This window comes from Bos mutus, chromosome 23 (assembly GCF_027580195.1).
Source record: "Bos mutus isolate GX-2022 chromosome 23, NWIPB_WYAK_1.1, whole genome shotgun sequence".
Taxonomy (NCBI): domain Eukaryota; kingdom Metazoa; phylum Chordata; class Mammalia; order Artiodactyla; family Bovidae; genus Bos; species Bos mutus.
The window spans coordinates 37,054,330-37,074,873 of NC_091639.1; the positions used below are offsets into that span (position 1 = coordinate 37,054,330).

The 20,544-nt window shown below is 39.8% G+C and overlaps 1 protein-coding gene across 2 annotated transcripts in view; it reads right to left on the bottom strand.

Moving 5' to 3' along the window:
• The window catches only part of DNAH8 (dynein axonemal heavy chain 8), a 319,103-nt gene that overhangs the window by 17,913 nt on the left and 280,646 nt on the right, over positions 1–20,544 (bottom strand). For both annotated transcript variants that reach the window (XM_070361456.1, XM_070361457.1), the window contains exon 88: positions 3,201–3,357. In XM_070361456.1, coding sequence (XP_070217557.1) covers positions 3,201–3,357 — 157 coding nt within the window. The remainder of the gene's footprint in view (positions 1–3,200; positions 3,358–20,544) is intronic.

The following is a 20,544-nucleotide window of genomic DNA, read 5'->3' on the forward strand; positions in this document are numbered from 1 at the left end:
CCTCTCTCCTCCTGTCACAGAACAGGTTTTCTGGCATGGGGCCCATGTTTCCTACTCAGCAATGGCCTTCTCTGATTAACTGCAGATGGGCCACTTCTAGTGTGTGAGGGACAAGATGGGAACAGTGATGTGAAACAGAACACCTGGATGGGACAACCTGCACAGGTTGAGCAAGTGATCTCGAAATCCTAGTCACATATGCCAGCGTGCATGCTCAGTTGCTCCATTGTGTCCAACTCTCTGTGACTCCATGGACTGTAGCCCACCGGGATCCTCTGTCCATGGGACTTTCCAGGCAAGAAAACTGTAGTGGGTTGCCATTTTCTCCTCCAGGGGATCTTCCCGATCCAGGGATCAAACCCGAGTATCCTGCGTCTACTGCATTGGCAGGCAGATTCTTTACCACTGAGCCATCTGGGAAGCCCCCTAAACATGCCAGTGGAGGTCTTTAACCCAGTCTGACATACCAACCTTCAGGTAGTCACCTAAATTCCTGGTTCCAGAACTTACAGCTTTGCAGGCTCCATTGCTCTGTTCTCATCTTGAGCCCTTCAGCCTCCAGCGGCTAAATAGCCCATATATCATCCTGCTTAGATCATGACTGCGTCGTGGAAATTAACATTTTAAGGAAAAAGGAAATTATGGAAACACTTTTGCAACCAACACAAGTGAGAAATCAGGCCCAGGTGTTGGCTTCCGCATGAAATCAATAGTCCCAGTAGCTTTGATATGCTAACAGCCCCAACAAATCACCTTGCGCGACACTTACAGACACGTGCTTAATGTGTCTTAAAACTTAGATTCTAGAAAATCTAAAATCAGAACTGATTTTACTTTCCGTATCATTATTGCTTCAGCTTAAAATTGCCTTTTTATTAATAAGTAAAATATTTGCTGTATTCTTACATAGAATTTTTATGTTTCTGAAACCAGTTAGTCTTTTCTACAGTAGTATGTTTTTAAGTCAATACTGTAATTATGTTTCAATTAACTAAATGTACCTTACAGCCACATTTTTAAGAACACATCTCTTCTATAAAAGGACACTAAAAAGTAAGTAATCCTGGAAGAGGAGGCTGCTTTAGATGTCTCTTAGTACCAACTCCCTCCTATCTAATAATACATTTAGGGACACCCCTCCCACTCAGATTCTGCTGGGGGTGATGACAGAACAGAGATCTTGGTGAAGTAGTCCTGACTAACCCCAAGCAGCTCAAATTATCCCAAGGTCTTGAAACTCTCCTCTGGTAATACAAACCTGCAGTCTAGTCACAGAGAGTGCATTTTATCTTACTTTCACATGCCAGAGGGAGGTGGGAGGGGGGTTCAGGATGGGGAACACATGTACACTCGTGGTGGATTCATGTCAATGTATGGCAAAACCAAAACAATATTGTAAAGTAATTAGCCTCCAATTAAAATAAATAAATTTATATTTAAAAAAAAAAAAAATTAAAATCTTTGAAGACAGGTGTTATGCCTCATCTGTCTTCTGATCGTTTGCAATGGACCACACAAAGTATGGACTTATAATACTTATCCACTTAAAAACATTTTTCTCCCCTGACTATAAACATCTCTATGTGAAGTCACTGATTTCAGTATCTTAGCCAAATTCTTGGTACCCATCTACACATCAGAAGCAAAAATTGTTTTAAGAAACAAGAAAATGTTTTTTTATTGCTGGGGGCACTGAATGCAGGAGGGAGAGCGGTAGCCCAGGCAGCCACATCTCCCAGACTCAGGGATGCCGGACAGGGGAGACACCGGACCAGAGAAATACCTCCATGAGGGCATCAGCCTCTCACTTTTTGGTTGAAAAGCTAAAATTGCCTCAGTCCAGTCTTGGATTCATGTGAAGCTCGCCATCAGTAGTGAGGGGTGGAGCTGAGAACAGGAAAGAGGAGGCCCTGGATGGCCTGACTATCTTCTTGCTTGAAGAAGGAGGATGTCTTACAGGACTTCCAGACTGCCCAGAAATTTTACCACAGTTAAAGATTTATTAAGATCAGCAGTTCTCAAAGTGTGGTCTGGGACCCCTAAGGCTCCTGAGCTCCTTTTAGGAGGTCCATGAAGTTAATTTTTTTTCGTAGTGATTCTAACACATCATTTGACCTTTTACTCGCCTTCCTTCACTGAGGAGTGTCTAAAGGCTGCATGACCTGACCTGTGCTGTCACAGCAGACAGGATGTACCAGCAGATACAAGGGTCCAGCTGTCTTCTAGTAAACCAGACATTAAAGAGATGTACAAAACCCTCACTTTCTCTTTGAATGGTTTTGTTTTGGAAAGTACATTTATTTTTAAAATATAAATGTTACGCTACCATGTGATGGGTTTATTAACGTTATTTCACAATAAATTAATATTTTTTTCATTTTAGTTTACATTTATAATATATTAAATATCAGTCATTATGAACCACATATGGACTTCCCTGATGGCTCAAGCAGTAAAGAATCTTCCTGCAATGCAGGAGACACGGGTTTGATCCCTGGGTCAGGAAGATCCCCTGGAGAAGGAAATGGCAACCCATTCCAGTATTCTTTCCCAGAGAATCCTATGAACAGAGGAACCTGGAGGGCCACAGTCCTTGGGGTCACAAAGAATTGGACATGACTGAGCACTCATACACATAATCCATAAAAGTAAGAGCTGTTTGGGGTCCAAGTAAAGTAAAGTGGTCTTGAGATTAAAAAAATTTTTTTTGAGAAAAACCAATGTTTATTAACAAGCAAACATCTGCGAGGTTCGAGAAGTAGAAAATTATTGCCATCCAAACTGGAGAGTGAGTTCATGTAAATGGCTTGCTTTCCTGTTACCTGGCTGAAAGGACAGGGAGAATGAAACATATGGAGGGCAAGAGAGAGAAGCAAGGGCTCAATTTAAATCATGGGACAAAGCAGGCTTGAGTAAGACAGACAGGGAGAATCTCAACCCAGAGGGTTAAAAAACCCAAAGACAGAGGAACCCAAAGATGGGCAAAGGGTACAGAAGAGAAAATTGAGAAGGAAAATGAAATAGAAGAGTACAGATTGTAATTTTGCAAGAGGCTTGAGCAAGAGTAAGCAAGAGAAAACCACAAAGTGAAAAAGGATTGAGCAGGGAGAGGAAGCGACTGAAATGTACTGTCGGAGGACTGTGCTTAGCCTTGTGGAACCCAATGACAGCCCTGCGTGCCTGGGGAAAGGAGAGCTCACCTCATGGGGAACGTAATCAGGAGGCAGCTTGCTCAGCATGTCTTCAGATAACCTGTAAACAATGGCTTCCCGGGTCTCTCCCACGCCGCCTCCACTCTCTTTGGGCTGAATGTTGGTAATTGTTTCAAGCACAGCAGAAGCGGTGTTACTCTGGTAACTGACAAAAAGAACTGAACTGTTCAGAATGCAGCAGGAAAATGCACCTTCAGAGATAATTATCAACGCTAAAATGAAACGATGAATCAAATTCAGCCAAAAAAAAAAAAGAAGAAAAAAAAAGGAAACTTTTACCATCGATCTATGGGAATGAAAAAACTTGAGATCCGCTCTACTTCCTCCTATTAGGACATCAAGAACATCACAGAAATGAAAGTTCTTCATCTTCAGGGAAAAAGATTCCATGAATGCCTTTAACAAGCCAAAGCAGTGCTAGCCAGCCTTGCTTGTACTAACCTAAACCCCTTCAAGCTGAACAAGGAGCCCACCTCCTTTTACTCTCCCCTGTTTATGGACTGGTCCTAAGCATCCTCCATTAAACGGCAATCTTTTAGCATGAAGAGCACTGGTCATAATTCTTCTCTGAATTATAAATTATTAAATTTCTTGGGTCTTTTCTGTTTTGTCTTCTCACTTTTCCACTTGTTTTATGATTCCCAAAGTGATGTATAGGCAGCACTTGTCTATATGCAGCTACTTATCCTTAAAATTCATATATTCAATAAAGATTTACTGTGTACCCGGCATTGAGTTAGGTATTAGGAGACGGTGGTGAACAGTTCTTTTTCTCTAGGAGAGAAGGGGGACATCAGTCAATATTATCGTAATAAGTGCTGTGCAGAAAAAGAACAGGATGGTTTAAGATCATATAGCTTCTCTCTCTCTCATTCTCACTCTCTAGCTCCTTTTGGGGAGACTGACCAGATGCTCTGAGGTGCACAAACTTAGTTTTTGTCCCAAGGTTGCTGAGTCGACCAGCAGTCTAAACACACAGATATGGTGTGTGTGTGTATGTGTGTACAGCAATTTACAGCAAAAGATCAGGGAAGTTTTCTCTTAAAATGTCATATAGGGAATTCCCTGACGGTTCAGTGGTTAAGAATCCACCTTGCAATGCAGGGGACACGGGTTTGATGCCCAGTCAGGGAACTAAGATCCCACATACTGCGGGGCAGCTAAGTCCATGAGGGTCACAACTACTGAGCCCATGCACTCTGGAGCCTGCACAACACAACTAGAGAGACATCCTTGTACTATAAGGAAGAGCCTGCTTCAGTGAAGGCTCTAAGACCCAACACAGCCAAAAGTAAACAAATATATATATATATATTTTTTTTAATGTAAAACTGCCTTATTTTAAAAAAGGTCATATGTAAGTTGAGACCTGAAGAATAAACAGATCAGCCAGACAAAATAGGGTGGAAGTGGGAGGCAAGAGAGGACATTCAGATAAGAGGTAAGGCCTGGAGGTGAGAAGGACTTCCCTGCATTTGAGTAACAGAGACAAGTCCAGTGAGGCTGGAGCTAGAAGGAGAGGTAAGGATGGATATAAGGCAAGGACCAGACCATGCATGGTCATGTGGGCTGTTTGAAGAATTTGACATTATCCTACAGGCAACAGGCAACCACAGAAGACTTCCTCGGCAGAGGTGTGGCAGGACCAGATTTAAATTTTTCTGTCTTTCTTGAACTCCTAATTTACCATCTATAAACGTCCCACAATTAAACTGTTTTGAGTTACCGTTTTGTTTTGCTTGTAAATTTTGTCTCTTGTCCAGATGCAAACCACATTTACATTTCCTTACAAAAGAGGTTAGAGGCAAATTTAAAAGGAATCCAACAAATGGTTAAGATTAGTGATTTGTTTTTCTGTTATATTTCCTTAAATAAACCTTGTAATATGGCTATATGTACAAAAATTTTTAATGTGCATATCTTTTAACCCATCAAGTCTACATATAAGAATTCATCCTCAAGAGAGAACCAGACATTTTAATTTCTGACAGTATAGTGCGACTCTCACCCTGAACAACTCCAACGAAAATAGCTAAAAATGCTGGATAAGACATGAAAAACATTACTGAACTGGCAAGAAACTAAGAAATGCTCAGGATCAAATGAAATATAGAATGAAAGCTGGAATCAAGAAAGATAAGCCAAATTTTACCCTGGGGGCATCAACCAAACCCTGGTGTTCTCAAGTGTCCGTTGGGATGGTGCAATGAGAAAGGAGGTAAGCCCTATGCCCAAGGAAGAAAGCCTAATAGGAAACTTCTATGTACATTTGGGACTTCACAGGGCTAATCACTCAGTGTTAGGGTTAACTAGAAATAACCTGCCTATCAGAAGGGGATGGTAGGTAAACTGGTCTAGCTTAGAGGGAAAAAAATCTTTCCTAAGAATTCTTAATTTGTGACAGTAATTAACATTCATTCATACTACTTGTGTGATTTGAAAAACCTCAAGCCAAAAATTTATTTTAAGATGGCCCCAGGAAACCTCGGGTGGTACCTGGTAGATGCAAACAGAAATCTTTTCTGGAACAATATGCCTTCGAACCAAGTCTCAAAAAATCCAACAGTTAATTTCCAGTAAACATGAGCCAAGAGCCAACTAAACAAAAGGAAGTAGAACTACACCTGCAAAAATCTCAGATAGTGAATTTTCAGATGCAATTATAAAATGTTTTCATTGTATTGAAAAACAAAAAACATGATTGAAAATATAATATAGGAAACAAGTATAAACAGTATTTCGAAAAAGAGCCAAATAGAACTTGAAAATTAAAGCTTGCATTAGTTTATTCTATTGCTCCTGTAACAAATTATCATAAAATAAGTGACCTAAAAACAATACAAATGTATTATTTCACAGTTCTATAGTTAATAAGTCTGATACAGGTCTCACTGGGCTAAAATTAAGGTGAGCAGACTGGGTTCCTTTCTGTTGGCTAGGGGGAAAGATCCATTTCCTTGCTCATTTGAGTTTTTTACAGAATTCACTTTTTTGCAGTTGTAGAACCATTGCCCCTAATTCCATATCAGCTATAAGGACTCTTCCTAGCTTCTAGGGTCCATCTGTATTTCTTGGTTCATGACCTCCTTCCTACACCTTAAAAGTCAGAAATGGCCAGTTGAGTCATTCTCTTTGAATCTTTCTCCCTTGAACAATTTCATCTCTCTGACTCACTCTTCTGCCAAAAAAGCTTATGTGATTAAATTGGGCCCACCTGGATAATTTAGGCTAACATCCCCATCTCAAGGTCCTTAACCTTAATAGCATCTGTAAAGTCGTACTTGTCACATTAGGTAACATATTTACAGCTTTTAAGGATTAGGATGTGGACATCTTTGGGGGAAGTGTCTACCCAGTAACAGTTAATAATGGCTTAAACAGAAGATTAGATGTAGCCAAATAAATAATTAGAAAACAGCAAAACAGGTCTCAAGACATTATCTGGAATCTGCAGAGGGGAAAATAAATGGGAAATATAAAGTTAAGAGGCATATAGGCCAAAGTAGTACATTCTAACATACTTCTACAAAAGTTTGAGAAAGATAGAAGAAGGAGAATTAGAAAGAGATAATAACTGAAGAAATAATGACTGAGAATTGATGAAAGATTTGAATCCTCAAGTTCAGGAAACTCAATGCATCCTAAATAGGAAAAACAAATAAGTAAATAGAAACCCATGTGTAGACATATCAACATAGCACAAAGATAGTGGAGTAGAAGGATGTGCTCTCATCTTCTCCTGAGAGAACTCCAAAATTTCAACTCACTGCTGAACAACCACTGATAGCAGAATGGTGGATCCCACCAAAAAAAATACCCAATGTCCAAGGGCAAAGGAGAAGCCCTGACAAGATGGTAGGAGGGGTAAAATCACATTTAGAATCAAACCCCACACCCGCCAGAGACTCTCGGAGGGCTCAAATAAAACTTTGTGTGCACCGGGACCCAGAGACCCCACAGAGACCGAGCCAGCCCTGCCTTTGAGTGTCTGAGTGTCTCCTGTGGAGTCACAGTCAGCAGTGGCCTGCCGCGGGGACGGGGCCTCTCACTGCAGCAGACCTGGGAGCCACGGCCGGCAGTGTAAGTCCTCTTGGAGGAGGTCGCCATTAGCCCCACCATGGAGCCACTGAGGAGATGACCCCAAAACTGGAGAACAATTATACCAAAGAAGTTTTTGCACTGTTACTAAAGTTCTAGGACCCACAACAGAGTTCCCAAACTGGGGATCCAGCAAAGGGACTGAGAAACCCCAGGGAATTTGACTTTGGAGGCCAGTGGGATTTGATTACAGAACTTCCACAGGACTGGGGAGACAAAGTCTTGGAGGGCACAAACAAAGCCTTGTGCTCACCAGGACCCAGGAGAAAGGAGTAGTGACCCCCCCCAAGAGGCTGAGCCAGACCCGTCTATGAGTGTCCAGGAGTCTCTGGTGTAGGCGTGGATTGACCATGACCTGTTGCAGGGTCAGGGGCACAGTGCTGGCATAAGTCCTTTTGAAGGAGGTCACCATTACTGCCATTACCCCTACCATGGTTTGGCCTCAGGCCAAACAACAGGGAGGGAACACAGCCCCACCCATCAACACAAAATTAGATTAAAGGTTTACTGAGCATAGCCCCGCCCATCAGAATAAGACCCAGATTCTCCCAGAGCCAGTCCTTCCCATCAGGAAGATTCCACAAGCCTCTTATTCTTATCAGTCAGAAGGCAGACAGAGGAAAACTACAGTCACAGAAAACTGGCCAGTTTGATCACATGGATCACAGCCTTATCTAACTTAATGAAACTATGAACAATGCCACCCAAGACAGACGGGTTATGCTGGAGAGTTCTGACAAAACATGGTCCACTGAAGAAGGGAATGCCTTGAGAACTGCATGAATGGTATAAAAAGGCAAAAAGATGACACTGAAAAATGAACTCCGCAGGTCAGTAGGAGCCCAATATGCTACTTGAGAAGAGTGGAGAAATAACTCCAGAAAGAATGAAGAGACAGAGCCAAAGCAAAAAACACGCCCAGTTGTGGATGTGACTGGTGATGAAAGTAAAGCCCAATGCTGTAAAGCACAATATTGCATAGGAATCTGGAATGTTAGGTCCATGAATCAAAGTAAATTAGAAGTGGTCAAACAGGAGATAGCAAGAGTGAACATCGACATTTTAGGAATCAGTGAACTAAAATGGACTGGAATGGGCAAATTTAATTCAGATGACCATTATATCTACTACTGTGGGTAAGAATCCCTTAGAAGAAATGGAGTAGCCCTCATAGTCAACAAAAGAGTCTGAAATGCAGTACTTGGGTGCAATCTCAAAAACAACAGAATGATCTCTGTTTGTTTCCAAAGCAAACCATTCAGTATCACAGTAATCCAAGTCTATGCCCCAATCACTAATGCGGAAGAAGCTGAAGTTGAATGGTTTTATGAAGACCTACAAGACCTTCTAGAATTAACACCCAAAAAAGATGTCCTTTTCATCATAGAGGACTAGAATGCAAAAGTAGGAGGTCAAGAGATAACTGGAGTAACAGGCAAGTTTGGCCTTGGATTATGGAATGAAGCAGGGCAAAGGCTAATAGAGTTTTGCCAAGAGAATGTACTGGTCATAGAAAACACCCTCCTCCAACAACACAAGAGACAACTCTACACATGGACATCACCAGATGGTCAACAGCGAAATCAGATTGATTATATTCTTTGCAGCCAAAGATAGAGAAGCTCTATACAGTCAGCAAAAACAAGACCGGGAGCTGACTGTGGCTCACATCATGAATTCCTTACTGCCAAATTCAGACTTAAATTGAAGAACATAGGGAAAACCACTTGACCATTAAGGTATGACCTAAATCAAATCCCTTATGATTATACAGTGGAAGTGACGAATAGATTCAAGAGATCAGATCTGATAGACAGAGTGCCTGAAGAACTATGAACAGAAGTTCATGACATTGTACAGGAGGCAGTGATCAAAATCATCCCCAAGAAAAAGAAATGCAGCAAGGCAAAATAGTTGTCTGAGGAGGCCTTACAAATAGCTGAGGAAAGAAGAGAACCAAAGGCAAAGGAGAAAAGGAAAGATATATCCACCTGAATGAAGAGTTTCAAAGAATAGTAATGAGAGATAAGAAAGCCTTCCTCAGTGATCAATGCAAAGAAATAGAGGAAAACAATAGAATGGGAGAGACTAGCAATCTCTTCAATAAAATTAGAGATAACAAGAGAACATTTTATGCAAAGATGGGAACAATAAAGGACAGAAACGGTATGGACCTAACAGAAGCAGAAGATATTAAGAAGAGATGTCAAGAATACACAGAAGAACTATATAAAAAAGATCTTAATGATCCAGATAACCACGATAGTGTGGTCACTCACCTAGAGCCAGACATCCTGAAATGTGAAGTCAAGTGGGCCTTAGGAAGTATCACTATGAACAAAGCTAGTGGAGGTGATAGAATTCCAGTTGAGCTATTTCAAATCCTAAAAGATGATGCTGTTATATTGCTGCACTCAATATGCCAGGAAATTTGAAAAACTCAGCAGTGGCCACAGGACTGGAAAAGGTCAGTTTTTATTCGAATCCAAAGAAAGGCAATGCCAAAGAATGTTCAAACTATTGCACAACTGCACTCATCTCACACGCTAGCAAAGTAATGTTCAAAATTCTCCAAGCTAGGCTTCAACAGTACAGGAACTGAGAACTTCCAGATGTTCAAGTTGGATTTAGAAAAGGCAGAGGTCAAATTGCCAACATCCATTGGATTATAGAAAGCAAGGGAATTCCAGAAAAACATCTACTTTTGCTTTATTGACTATGTCAAAGCTTTTGACTGTGTGGATCACAACAAACTATGCAAAGTTCTTCAAGAGATGGGAATATCAGGCCACCCTACCTGCCTCCTGAGAAATCAGTATGGAGTTCAAGAAGCAATATTTAGAACTGGACATGGAACAATGGATTGATTCCAAATTGGGAAAGGGGTATGTCAAGGCTGTATATTGTCACCCTGCTTATTTAACTTATAGGAAGAGTACATCATGCAAAATACCAGGCTGGATGAAGCACAAGCTGGAATAAAGATTGCAGGGAGAAATATCAATAACCTCAGATACGCAGATGACAGCACCCTAACAGCAGAAAGTGAAGAGGAACTAAAGAGCCTCTTGATGAAAGTGAAAGAGGAGAGTGAAGAAGCTGGTTTAAAACTCAACATTCAAAAAACGAAGATCACGGCATCCGGTCCCATCACTACATGGCAAATAGGTGGGGAAACAATGGAAGCAGTGACAGCCTTTATTTTCTTGGGATCTAAAATCACTGCAAATGGTGACTGCAGCCATGAAATTAAAATATGCTTGCTCCTTGGAAGAAAAGCCATGACCAATCTAGACATTGGTCATGTGTCTCTCTTTAATATGTCTCTGTATATTAAAAAGCAGAGGTATCACTTTGTCGAGAAAGGTCCATCTTGTCAAAGCTATGTTTTTTTCCAGTAGTCATATATGAATGTGAGACTTGGACCATAAAGAAAGCTGAGCACCAAAGAGTTGATCTTTTTGAACTGTAGTGTTGGAGAAGATTCTTGAGAGTCCTTTGGACTGCAAGGAGATCAAACCAGTCAATCCTAGAGGAGATCAGTCCTGAATATTCACTGGAAAGACAGATGCTAAAGCTGAAGCTCCAATACTTTGGCCAACTGATGTGAAAAACTGACTCACTAGAAAAGACCCTGACAGTGGAAAAGATTGAAAGCAGGTAGAGAAGGGGATAGCAGAGAACAGATGGCTGGATGGCATCACCAACTCGATGGACATGAGTTTGAGCAAACTTTGGGAGTTGGTGATGGACAGGGAAGCCTGGCGTGCTGCAGTCCACAGGGTCGCAAAGAGTCAGACACGGCTGAGCGACTAAACTGAACTGAGACATATCACTATTGAATTGTTGAACATCAAAAACAAAGACAATATCTTAAAAGCAATCAGAAAGAAAAAGAAATTATATAGAAGGAAATGACAATTACACTGGCAACTGATTCCTCAATAGCACCAGTGAAAGCCAGAAGGAAAGAACAGTAAACTGTGTGTGCTAGGATTAACTGTAAATACAGAATTGTACCCCAAACAAAATTATCTTTCATGAATGAGGGCAAGGCTAAAGATTTGAACAGAAATTTTCGCAAACGGGGTAGTTGTACTGACAGCCAGTTACACATAAAAAGATGCTCAACCTCATTATTTGCTAGGGAAATACAAATGAAAACCACAATGAGATACCACTTCACATTTATAAGAATGGTCATAATAAAAAAAAAAAAAGATAATAACAAATGCTGAAAACAATGTGGAGAAACTTAAGCCTTCATACATCACTGGAGGGTATTGTAAATTGGTGCAGGTTCTTTGGAAAATAAGTTAGCAGTTTCCTAAAATGTTAAGGATAGATTAACTATCTGACCCAATAATTACATTTCTAGTTGTCTGTTCAAGAGAAATGAAAAGACTTGTCCACACAAAGACTTGCCTGTGAATGTTCCACCAGCATTATTCATAATCGTCAAAAAGCGGAAACTACCCACATGCCCATTAACTGTTGAATGGACAAACAAAACGTGATGTATTCATATGTGAGTGCTACGTCGCTTCAGTCGTGTCTGACTCTTTGCGACCTTCTGGACTGTAGCCTGCCAGGCTTATCTGTGCATGGAATTCTCTAGGCAAGAAAACTGGAGTGGGTTGCCATGCCCTTCTCCAGGGGATCTTCCCGACCCAGGGATGAAATCTGCGTCTCCTATGTCTCCTGTACTGGCCGAAGGTTCTTTACCGCTAGGGCCACCTGGGAGGCCCATTATTTTCATATATATATTGCAATATCATTTGACAATCAAAAGCAACGAAGCACTGACACACGCTAAAATGTGGATGAACTTTAAAAACATTATGCTAAATGAAAGAATCCATACACAAAAGACACACAGAATATGATTTCAACATATAGGAAATGTCCAGAAAAGGCCAGTCTATAGAAACAGAAAGTAGGTAAGTGGTGCTCTGAGGCTGGGGGTGGGAGTGTGAGTTGATTACAAATGGGCTCATGAATTCTTTGGGGGTAATGGAAATATTCTGAAATTAGAGAACTGTCCACTTAACAGGAATGAATTTATGACAGACAAACTGTAACTCAATAAAGCTATTTCTCAAAAAAGAAGGGCAAAATAAGACATTTGCAGGGAAAAAAAAGTTTACAATCAACAGACTCTCAGTGAAAGAAATTATGAAGTGTATATTTCAGAAAGGAAGATAATTATTCTGACGGAAGATTTGAGATGTAGAAAAGAATAAGTCCATGCCTGGGTAAACATTATGGTATAAAACAACAATTATATGTTTCATTGTGGTATTAGAAAAGAAAGAAGATAAAATTAAAATGCTGAAATGCCAGGAGAGGAGTAATGTAGTTAAAGTTGCCTAAAAATTTAATTGAGAAGAGGGTAAAGAAGTTCGTTTAATTAAAAATTAATGTTAAAATTTCTAGGGTAATCAGAAAAAGAACAGAAGCACAGTACATAACTTCCAAACTAGCCAAGGGGGAAAACACAAAGAGAAAAATCCATATTCAGCAAAAGATCAAAAAGGAGGAAGGAGAAAAGAAACAAAGCATAGAAACAATATAAAAAAGGCAATGTTTTATATTTATTCTTTGTATTTTATAAATGCTCCTGTATTTATTCAACATTTAATAAATTGGTTTAAAACTAATCAGACAAATATAAAACGATGTATGTACAAGACTGTTTATGACAGTATTTGTAACAATAAATCTTAAACAAGCTCTATAAAAATCTATACATCTAGTAAAAATGGTGATGTAGTTCTATATTAATTGATAAGGTAGAGTTATTGAATTGATATTATTCAGTGAAAAGTGTTATTCACTCAGCTATGCTACTCTTTGCAACCCCTTGGACAGAGGAAACTGGTAGGTTCCTCTGTCCATGGAATTCTCCAGGCAAGGATACCAGAGTGGGTAGCCATTCCCTTCTTCAGGGGATCTTCCCAGATCTCCTGCATTGCAGGCAGATTCTTTACCATCTGAGCAACCAGGAAGGCCCATGAAATGAAATAGCATAGTACAAAACCATATGGTATGATCTAATTTTTTCTTGATAATATCAAGTGTATAGTAATAGAAAAACTTTGGTATGATGAGTTTTTTTTCTGTGATTATTACTTTTGGGCTTTCTATTTTCTGAATTGCTAATTTTTCTCAATGAAAAAGTAAGTAATACTTTTTTAAAATAAAGAGTATTAAAACCATTTTCATTGTGAAAAATAGAAAAAAAATATAAGCCCTTAGATACAAAGCCCACCACAAGGGTTAAGAACTCAACAGAGATGAATCAGCAAGAAATGCTTTAGGTTCCTTAAAACATGTCTTACAAATCCCTAGTAACGTTTATGCTTCACAAAAAGGCCCTCTTCTGCCTTTTCTTACAGCATATGGAATGAGAGTCTTACTTTTCTTTCTTCATCTCTAGGTGTGAATTAAACAACGTTTCGTGAAACACCCTACCAACAGGCAGAATCTTAAGGAGCTACGGCTAAAATTATCCAGGATTCTCTGCTTATGAAAAATTGTATCTTGTGAACAGAGGGAATTCTATTCAGCTAGCCTTTAATTCATTTAGGAAACCAGCTGAAGAATGGAGGAGACGCTTCTGTCTTCAGCATTTTCATTGATTGACTGGCATCGGGACGCAAATCTGCGTGTCCAAGCAACGGCATCCTTTCCGAAAGTCGTGGCTTGAGGTAGCTGCATCTGGACCCAGGCTTTACAGCTGGATTTTGAGTCAGATACAGTGATGACGAGGGTCCTGTGTCAGACCAGCAATGTTTGTAATCCAACCAGAGTTAGGGTATTAACTCCACATGACCTTTAAGCATATGAACCACACAAGAAGGCTCAACAAGGTAGGAGGTGATTTTTAACAAATGAAAATGGATTTTGTGTAATTTTACATAAAATTTTAATCTCTAAATTAATTTTTGTTGAATAACCTCTATTTAGATGTTGGGGTTTTAGAATATCCCGAAAGACATTTATTTTAAAAGTTGGAAGATGAACATGTCAAGCATGCACATAGCTGAACATATGAATAGAGAGCAAAATATTCTGGTAGAATGGCACCAAAGACACTTGCAACCCATTCCTAAACTTTGAAGAATGGTGTTATCCCAGGCTTAAAAATTGTACTGCGGGGAAGAGTGGGGAGAAGGGATAGTTTGGGAATTCGGGTTTGAGATGTGCACACTGCTGTATTTAAAATGAATAATCGAATATTGGAAATAAAAGCAAAAATAAACACATGGGACCTAATTAAAATTAAAAACTTCTTCACAACAAAGGAAACTATAAGCAAGGTGAAAAGGCAGCCTTCAGAATGGGAGGAAATAATAGCAAATGAAGCAACTGACAAACAACTAATCTCAAAAATATACAAGCAACTTCTGCAGCTCAATTCCAGAAAAATAAACGACCCAATCAAAAAATGGGCCAAAGAACTAAACAGACATTTCTCCAAAGAAGACATACAGATGGCTAACAAACACATGAAAAGATGCTCAACATCACTCATTATCAGAGAAATGCAAATCAAAACCACAATGAGGTACCATTTCACGCTAGTCAGAATGGCTGCGATCCAAAAGTCTACAAGCAATAAATGCTGGAGAGGGTGTGGAGAAAAGGGAACCCTCTTACACTGTTGGTGGGAATGCAAACTAGTACAGCCACTATGGAGAACAGTGTGGAGATTCCTTCAAAACCTGGAAATAGAACTGCCATACAACCCAGCAATCCCACTGCTGGGCATACACTGAGGAAACCAGAATTGAAAGAGACACGTGTACCCAATGTTCATTGCAGCACTGTTTATTATAGCCAGGACATGGGAGCAACCTAGATGTCCATCAGCAGATGAACGGATAAGAAAGCTGTGGTACATATACACGATGGAGTATTATTCAGCCATTTGAATCAGTTCTAATGAGGTGGATGAAACTGGAGCCTATTATACTGAGTGAAGTAAGCCAGAAAGAAAGACACCAATACAGTATACTAACGCATATATATGGAATTTATAAAGATGGTAACGATGACCCTGTATGCGAGACAGCGAAAGAGACACAGATGTATAGAACAGTCTTTTGGACTCTGTGGGAGAGGGAGAGGGTGGGATGATTTGGGGGAATGGCAATGAATCATGTATAATATCATATAAGAAACGAATCACCAGTCCAGGTTTGATATAGGATCCTTGGGGCTGGTGCACTGGAATGACCCAGAGGGAGGGTACAGGGAGGGAGGTGGGAGAGGGGTTCAGGATGGGGAACACGTGTACACCCGTGGCGGATTCATGTTGATGTGTGGCAGAACCAATACAATATTGTAAAGTAATTAGCCTCCAATTAAAATAAATAAATTTAAATTAAAAAAAATAAAATGAATAATTGACAAAGACCTACTGTATAACACAGGGAACTCCGCTCAACGTTATGTAATAACCTAAACAGGAAAAGAATTTGAAAAAGAATAGATTCGTGTACATGTATAACTGAATCACTTTTCTGTACACCCCAAACTATTACAACATTGTTAATCAACTATACTCCAATATAAAAAAAAAGTTAAAAAAAATTTCACATATGCCAAAAAAGTCATGCAAAGTATAAGAAAAATGAAAATAACTCTGAAGGGGGAACCAATCCTATGAAAAAAAGGTGATGGGACAACAACATGAAGTTAGCAAAAGTGAAGGAGCCACAGGCTATTATATGCATTTTTCAGAAATCTGAATTTCTACACGATTCAGAGTATTCCAAGATCTCACTGTAGCTTTAGATACAGTGAAGATAAAATATGTGCTGAATGGCTGTATTAGGCAAGATGTAGGTGTAACTGTCACTTTGCCGAGCATCATGAAATATTAATACAACATTAAATCTCTGACTTTGTCATGAACTCCGTGTACCCACATTTCCACTGACTCCTGGGCTCTCTGTTTCCAAAGTCAAACCCCAAACCTAACTCATTGTTTTATTCTCCTTTTCCTTTCACCTGAACTGTTTCTTGCCCCATCTCCTTTGACAACTTCAATGTCTTTGTCCGGCTGCTCAATCTATGAATTCAGAAATAGCCTTCTTCTGATGTCATATTTCCCAGTGCTTCTTGGTTTCCAAGTCCTACGTCTAAATCATTGCTAGGATCCATCTAGAAAATCCCAGCATCTTCATCCCCACTGCCTTCAGAACTGCCCTAAACTCTTTTGAGTGACACCCAAAAGCTTCAAAAGCCAATCTCTGCATTTGCTTCAGCCTCAAGGTCAGGGGACACCTCTCTTAAAGCCCCTCCTTCCCACGCTTTAGGTACAAAGGACTCGGTTCCCCACAAACATCATATCCGTCTCTGGATTGTCCCTTTATGTAGGTGCCCCAATCTATGTCTTTTCTCTCACTGAGCTCAAGTGTTTATTTATTTTAAATATTTGTTTATGTATTTGACTGCGTTGGATTTTAGCTGTGGCATGCGGGATCTTCCTGGCAGCAAATGGACTCTCTAGTTGAGGCACACAGGCTCCAGAGCACGCGGGCTCAGTAACTGCGGTTATGCAGGCTTAGTTGATTCGTGGCTTGTGGGATCTAAGTTCCCTGACCAGGGATCGAAACCCATGTCTCCCACATTGCAAGGTGGATTCTTAACCACTGGATCCCCAGGGAAGTCTCTATTTATTTTTAATTGTACATATTGCAGATGTACAACTTGATGACTCCATATACATATGCATCCTTCCAGCTCATCATCTTCCTCTTTACTTGCTCTCTGTCCTTCTTGCAGCCTCCTCACCTCACCCCCACCCCCAGCATACAGTAGTCACCTCCTCCCCATCCCTTCTCTAACCTGAGAACTCCTGTAGATCCTTTAAGGTGTGACTCCAATGGTGGACTGTCTCACTAGCTTACTTTAACCCCCAATTGGAATTTACTGCTCCTTTGCCTTTGCTCTCATAGCAGCATGAATAATACCTCCTGATTTTAGAGTTAACCATATCACACTGCATAACTATTTGCCACTCATCTATCTTCCCTAATAGACAATGAGCTCCAAGGGCAAGGAGTGAGCCTTACTGATCTTTGTATCCCCAGGCTGGCTAGGGAATATGTTCTCAATAAATATTTGTTTATTGAATTGAGGCCAACTAGTTTGGATTGCATTAAATCTCAAATATAAAGGAGAACAATTCTCCAATATTTAAAGGGAATGAAAATTTAACTATTTGTTCCTTCTTATGATAAAAGTATAGTATATTATCATTACTGTCCATTTTTTCCAGGCACCTTCCCACATACAAAGGGATATATATATACACATTCCTCAAAACACAAGAGAATCAGATATAATTTAAACATGATTAAATTTAAACAGAGACCTTTAAAGTTTACAGAGAAGAAGACAACAGTAAATTTCCATGCATACTAAGAAAACCTGAGCTCATTCTCCCTACCTGTTCTAGCTACAAATAAAAAAGGGGAAAGACTCCATATCCGGGATTCTCAGGAGCTCTCTCAGCTCCCTTTCAGCTTGAATCTTTTCTGGAAACACACTCTGCACCAGTGGCTGGGTGCCAACAGGGCACACCAGCGCAGACACGACTCACTTGCTCTTGGCTGGCACTGGTTACGTTCACCAGCTCTCCAGGGAGGGACTGATGGAGTTGTTGTTGCTAGATTTCACCTAAGAAATCACTTTCATGTTGGATGATTTCATTTTTTTATGAGGGGATCTGAAAATAGTCTTCACACTATGGATGAGGAGGACCAACCCCTGAAAAGATGATTAATTTTCACAGGAGCTGGACAAACTCTCCAGATCGCATCCCCACCACACATTTTATTAGGCGCAGGATGCCGGGGCTGTACAGCTTACATTTCTTTTTTCCAAAAAGTGTTTTCTGTTTGTAAAGATAGGAAAGGCAGAAGCCTAGTTAGCTGGTTAGAATGGAGAATTGTGAATGTCTCTATATGCCTCAAAGCCCAAGGGCTTTCAAGAAAACAGTCCCTATAAAAGCTCTGAGATGAAGAACAGGAACTATAATACTCCATGAGCTTTGGTCCCAAGTCACTTCTAGAAGAAAATCTCTCTTTGGAGTAAACATTGGACTTGCAGCTTTGTGATTTGGGGGATATGTCTAGGTCATTTCTGTTGGGTGGGACAGTCGGGGGTCATGAAAAATAAAATGCACATAAAAAAACAGAACGGTCTATAAAATACACAATTAACTATCTAATGAGCTATTAGTGCACTGTCATATCCAGCCTAGATTTATCTATATCTTCACACATGAAATATCAATGGCCATAAATTTTTTAATAAAAACCTGAAGCTCAAAAGTCAGCCAAAACTAAAGGGAATACAATTGAATTTATCCTGAATGGAAATGAACATAAAAGTTGTAATAAGATATTTGATAAATTTTAGAAGGTAGAAAAATATGCCTAACTGCTAATGACTACAAGAGTGAAAATAATTGTTTCTGACATTGAGGTAGCTGAATGTGCAGAGTACTTGGTATCTTATAAATCTAGATAATAAAATGGGAATAAACTATGCATTTTTTTAAATTTTATTTTTAAACTTTACATAATTGTATTAGTTTTGCCAAATATCAAAATGAATCTGCCACAGGTATACATGTGTTCCCCATCCTGAACCCTCCTCCCTCCTCCCTCCCCATACCATCCCTCTGGGTTGTCCCAGTGCACCAGCCCCAAGCATCCAGTATCGTGCATCGAACCTGGTCTGGCATCTCGTTTCATACATGATATTTTACATGTTTCAAAGCCATTCTCCCAAATCTTCCCACCCTCTCCCTCTCCGACAGAGTCCATAAGACTGTTCTATACATCACTGTCTCTTTTGCTGTCTCATACACAGGGTTATTGTTACCATCTTTCTAAATTCCATATATATGCGTTAGTATACTGCATTGGTGTTTTTCCTTCTGGCTTACTTCACTCTGTATAATAGGCTCCAGTTTCATCCACCTCATTAGAACTGATTCAAATGTTTTCTTTTTAATGGCTGAGTAATACTCCATTGTGTATATGTACCATAGCTTTCTTATCCATTCATCTGCTGATGGACATCTAGGTTGCTTCCATGTCCTGGCTATTATAAACAGTGCTGCGATGAACATTGGGGTACACGTGTCTCTTTCCCTTCTGGTTTCCTCAGTGTGTATGCCCAGCAGTGGGATTGCTGGATCATAAGGCAGTTCTATTTCCAGTTTTTAAAGGAACCTCCACACTGTTCTCCATAGTGGCTGTACTAGTTTGCATTCCCACCAACAGTGTAAGAGGGTTCCCTTTTCTCCACACCCTCTCCAGCATTTATTGCTTGTAGACTTTTGGATCGCAGCCATTCTGACTGGCGTGAAATGGTACCTCATAGTGGTTTTGATTTGCATTTCTCTGATAATGAGTGATGTTGAGCATCTTTTCATGTGTTTGTTAGCCATCTGTATGTCTTCTTTGGAGAAATGTCTGTTTAGTTCTTTGGCCCATTTTTTGATTGGGTCATTTATTTTTCTGGAATTGAGCTGTAGGAGTTGCTTGTATATTTTTGAGATTAGTTGTTTGTCAGTTGCTTCATTTGCTATTATTTTCTCCCATTCTGAAGGCTGTCTTTTCACCTTGCTAATAGTTTCCTTTGATGTGCAGAAGCTTTTAAGGTTAATTAGGTCCCATTTGTTTATTTTTGCTTTTATTTCCAATATTCTGGGAGGTGGGTCATAGAGGATCCTGCTGTGATGTATGTCAGAGAGTGTTTTGCCTATGTTCTCCTCTAGGAGTTTTATAGTTTCTGGTCTTACATTTAGATCTTTAATCCATTTTGAGTTTATTTTTGTGTATGGTGTTAGAAAGTGTTCTAGTTTCATTCTTTTACAAGTGGTTGACCAGATTTCCCAGCACCACTTGTTAAAGAGATTGTCTTTAATCCATTGTATATTCTTGCCTCCTTTGTCAAAGATAAGGTGTCCATATGTGCGTGGATTTATCTCTGGGCTTTCTATTTTGTTCCATTGATCTATATTTCTGTCTTTGTGCCAGTACCATACTGTCTTGATAACTGTGGCTTTGTAGTAGAGCCTGAAGTCAGGTAGGTTGATTCCTCCAGTTCCATTTTTCTTTCTCAGGATCGCTTTGGCTATTCGAGGTTTTTTGTATTTCCATACAAATTGTGAAATTATTTGTTCTAGCTCTGTGAAGAATACTGT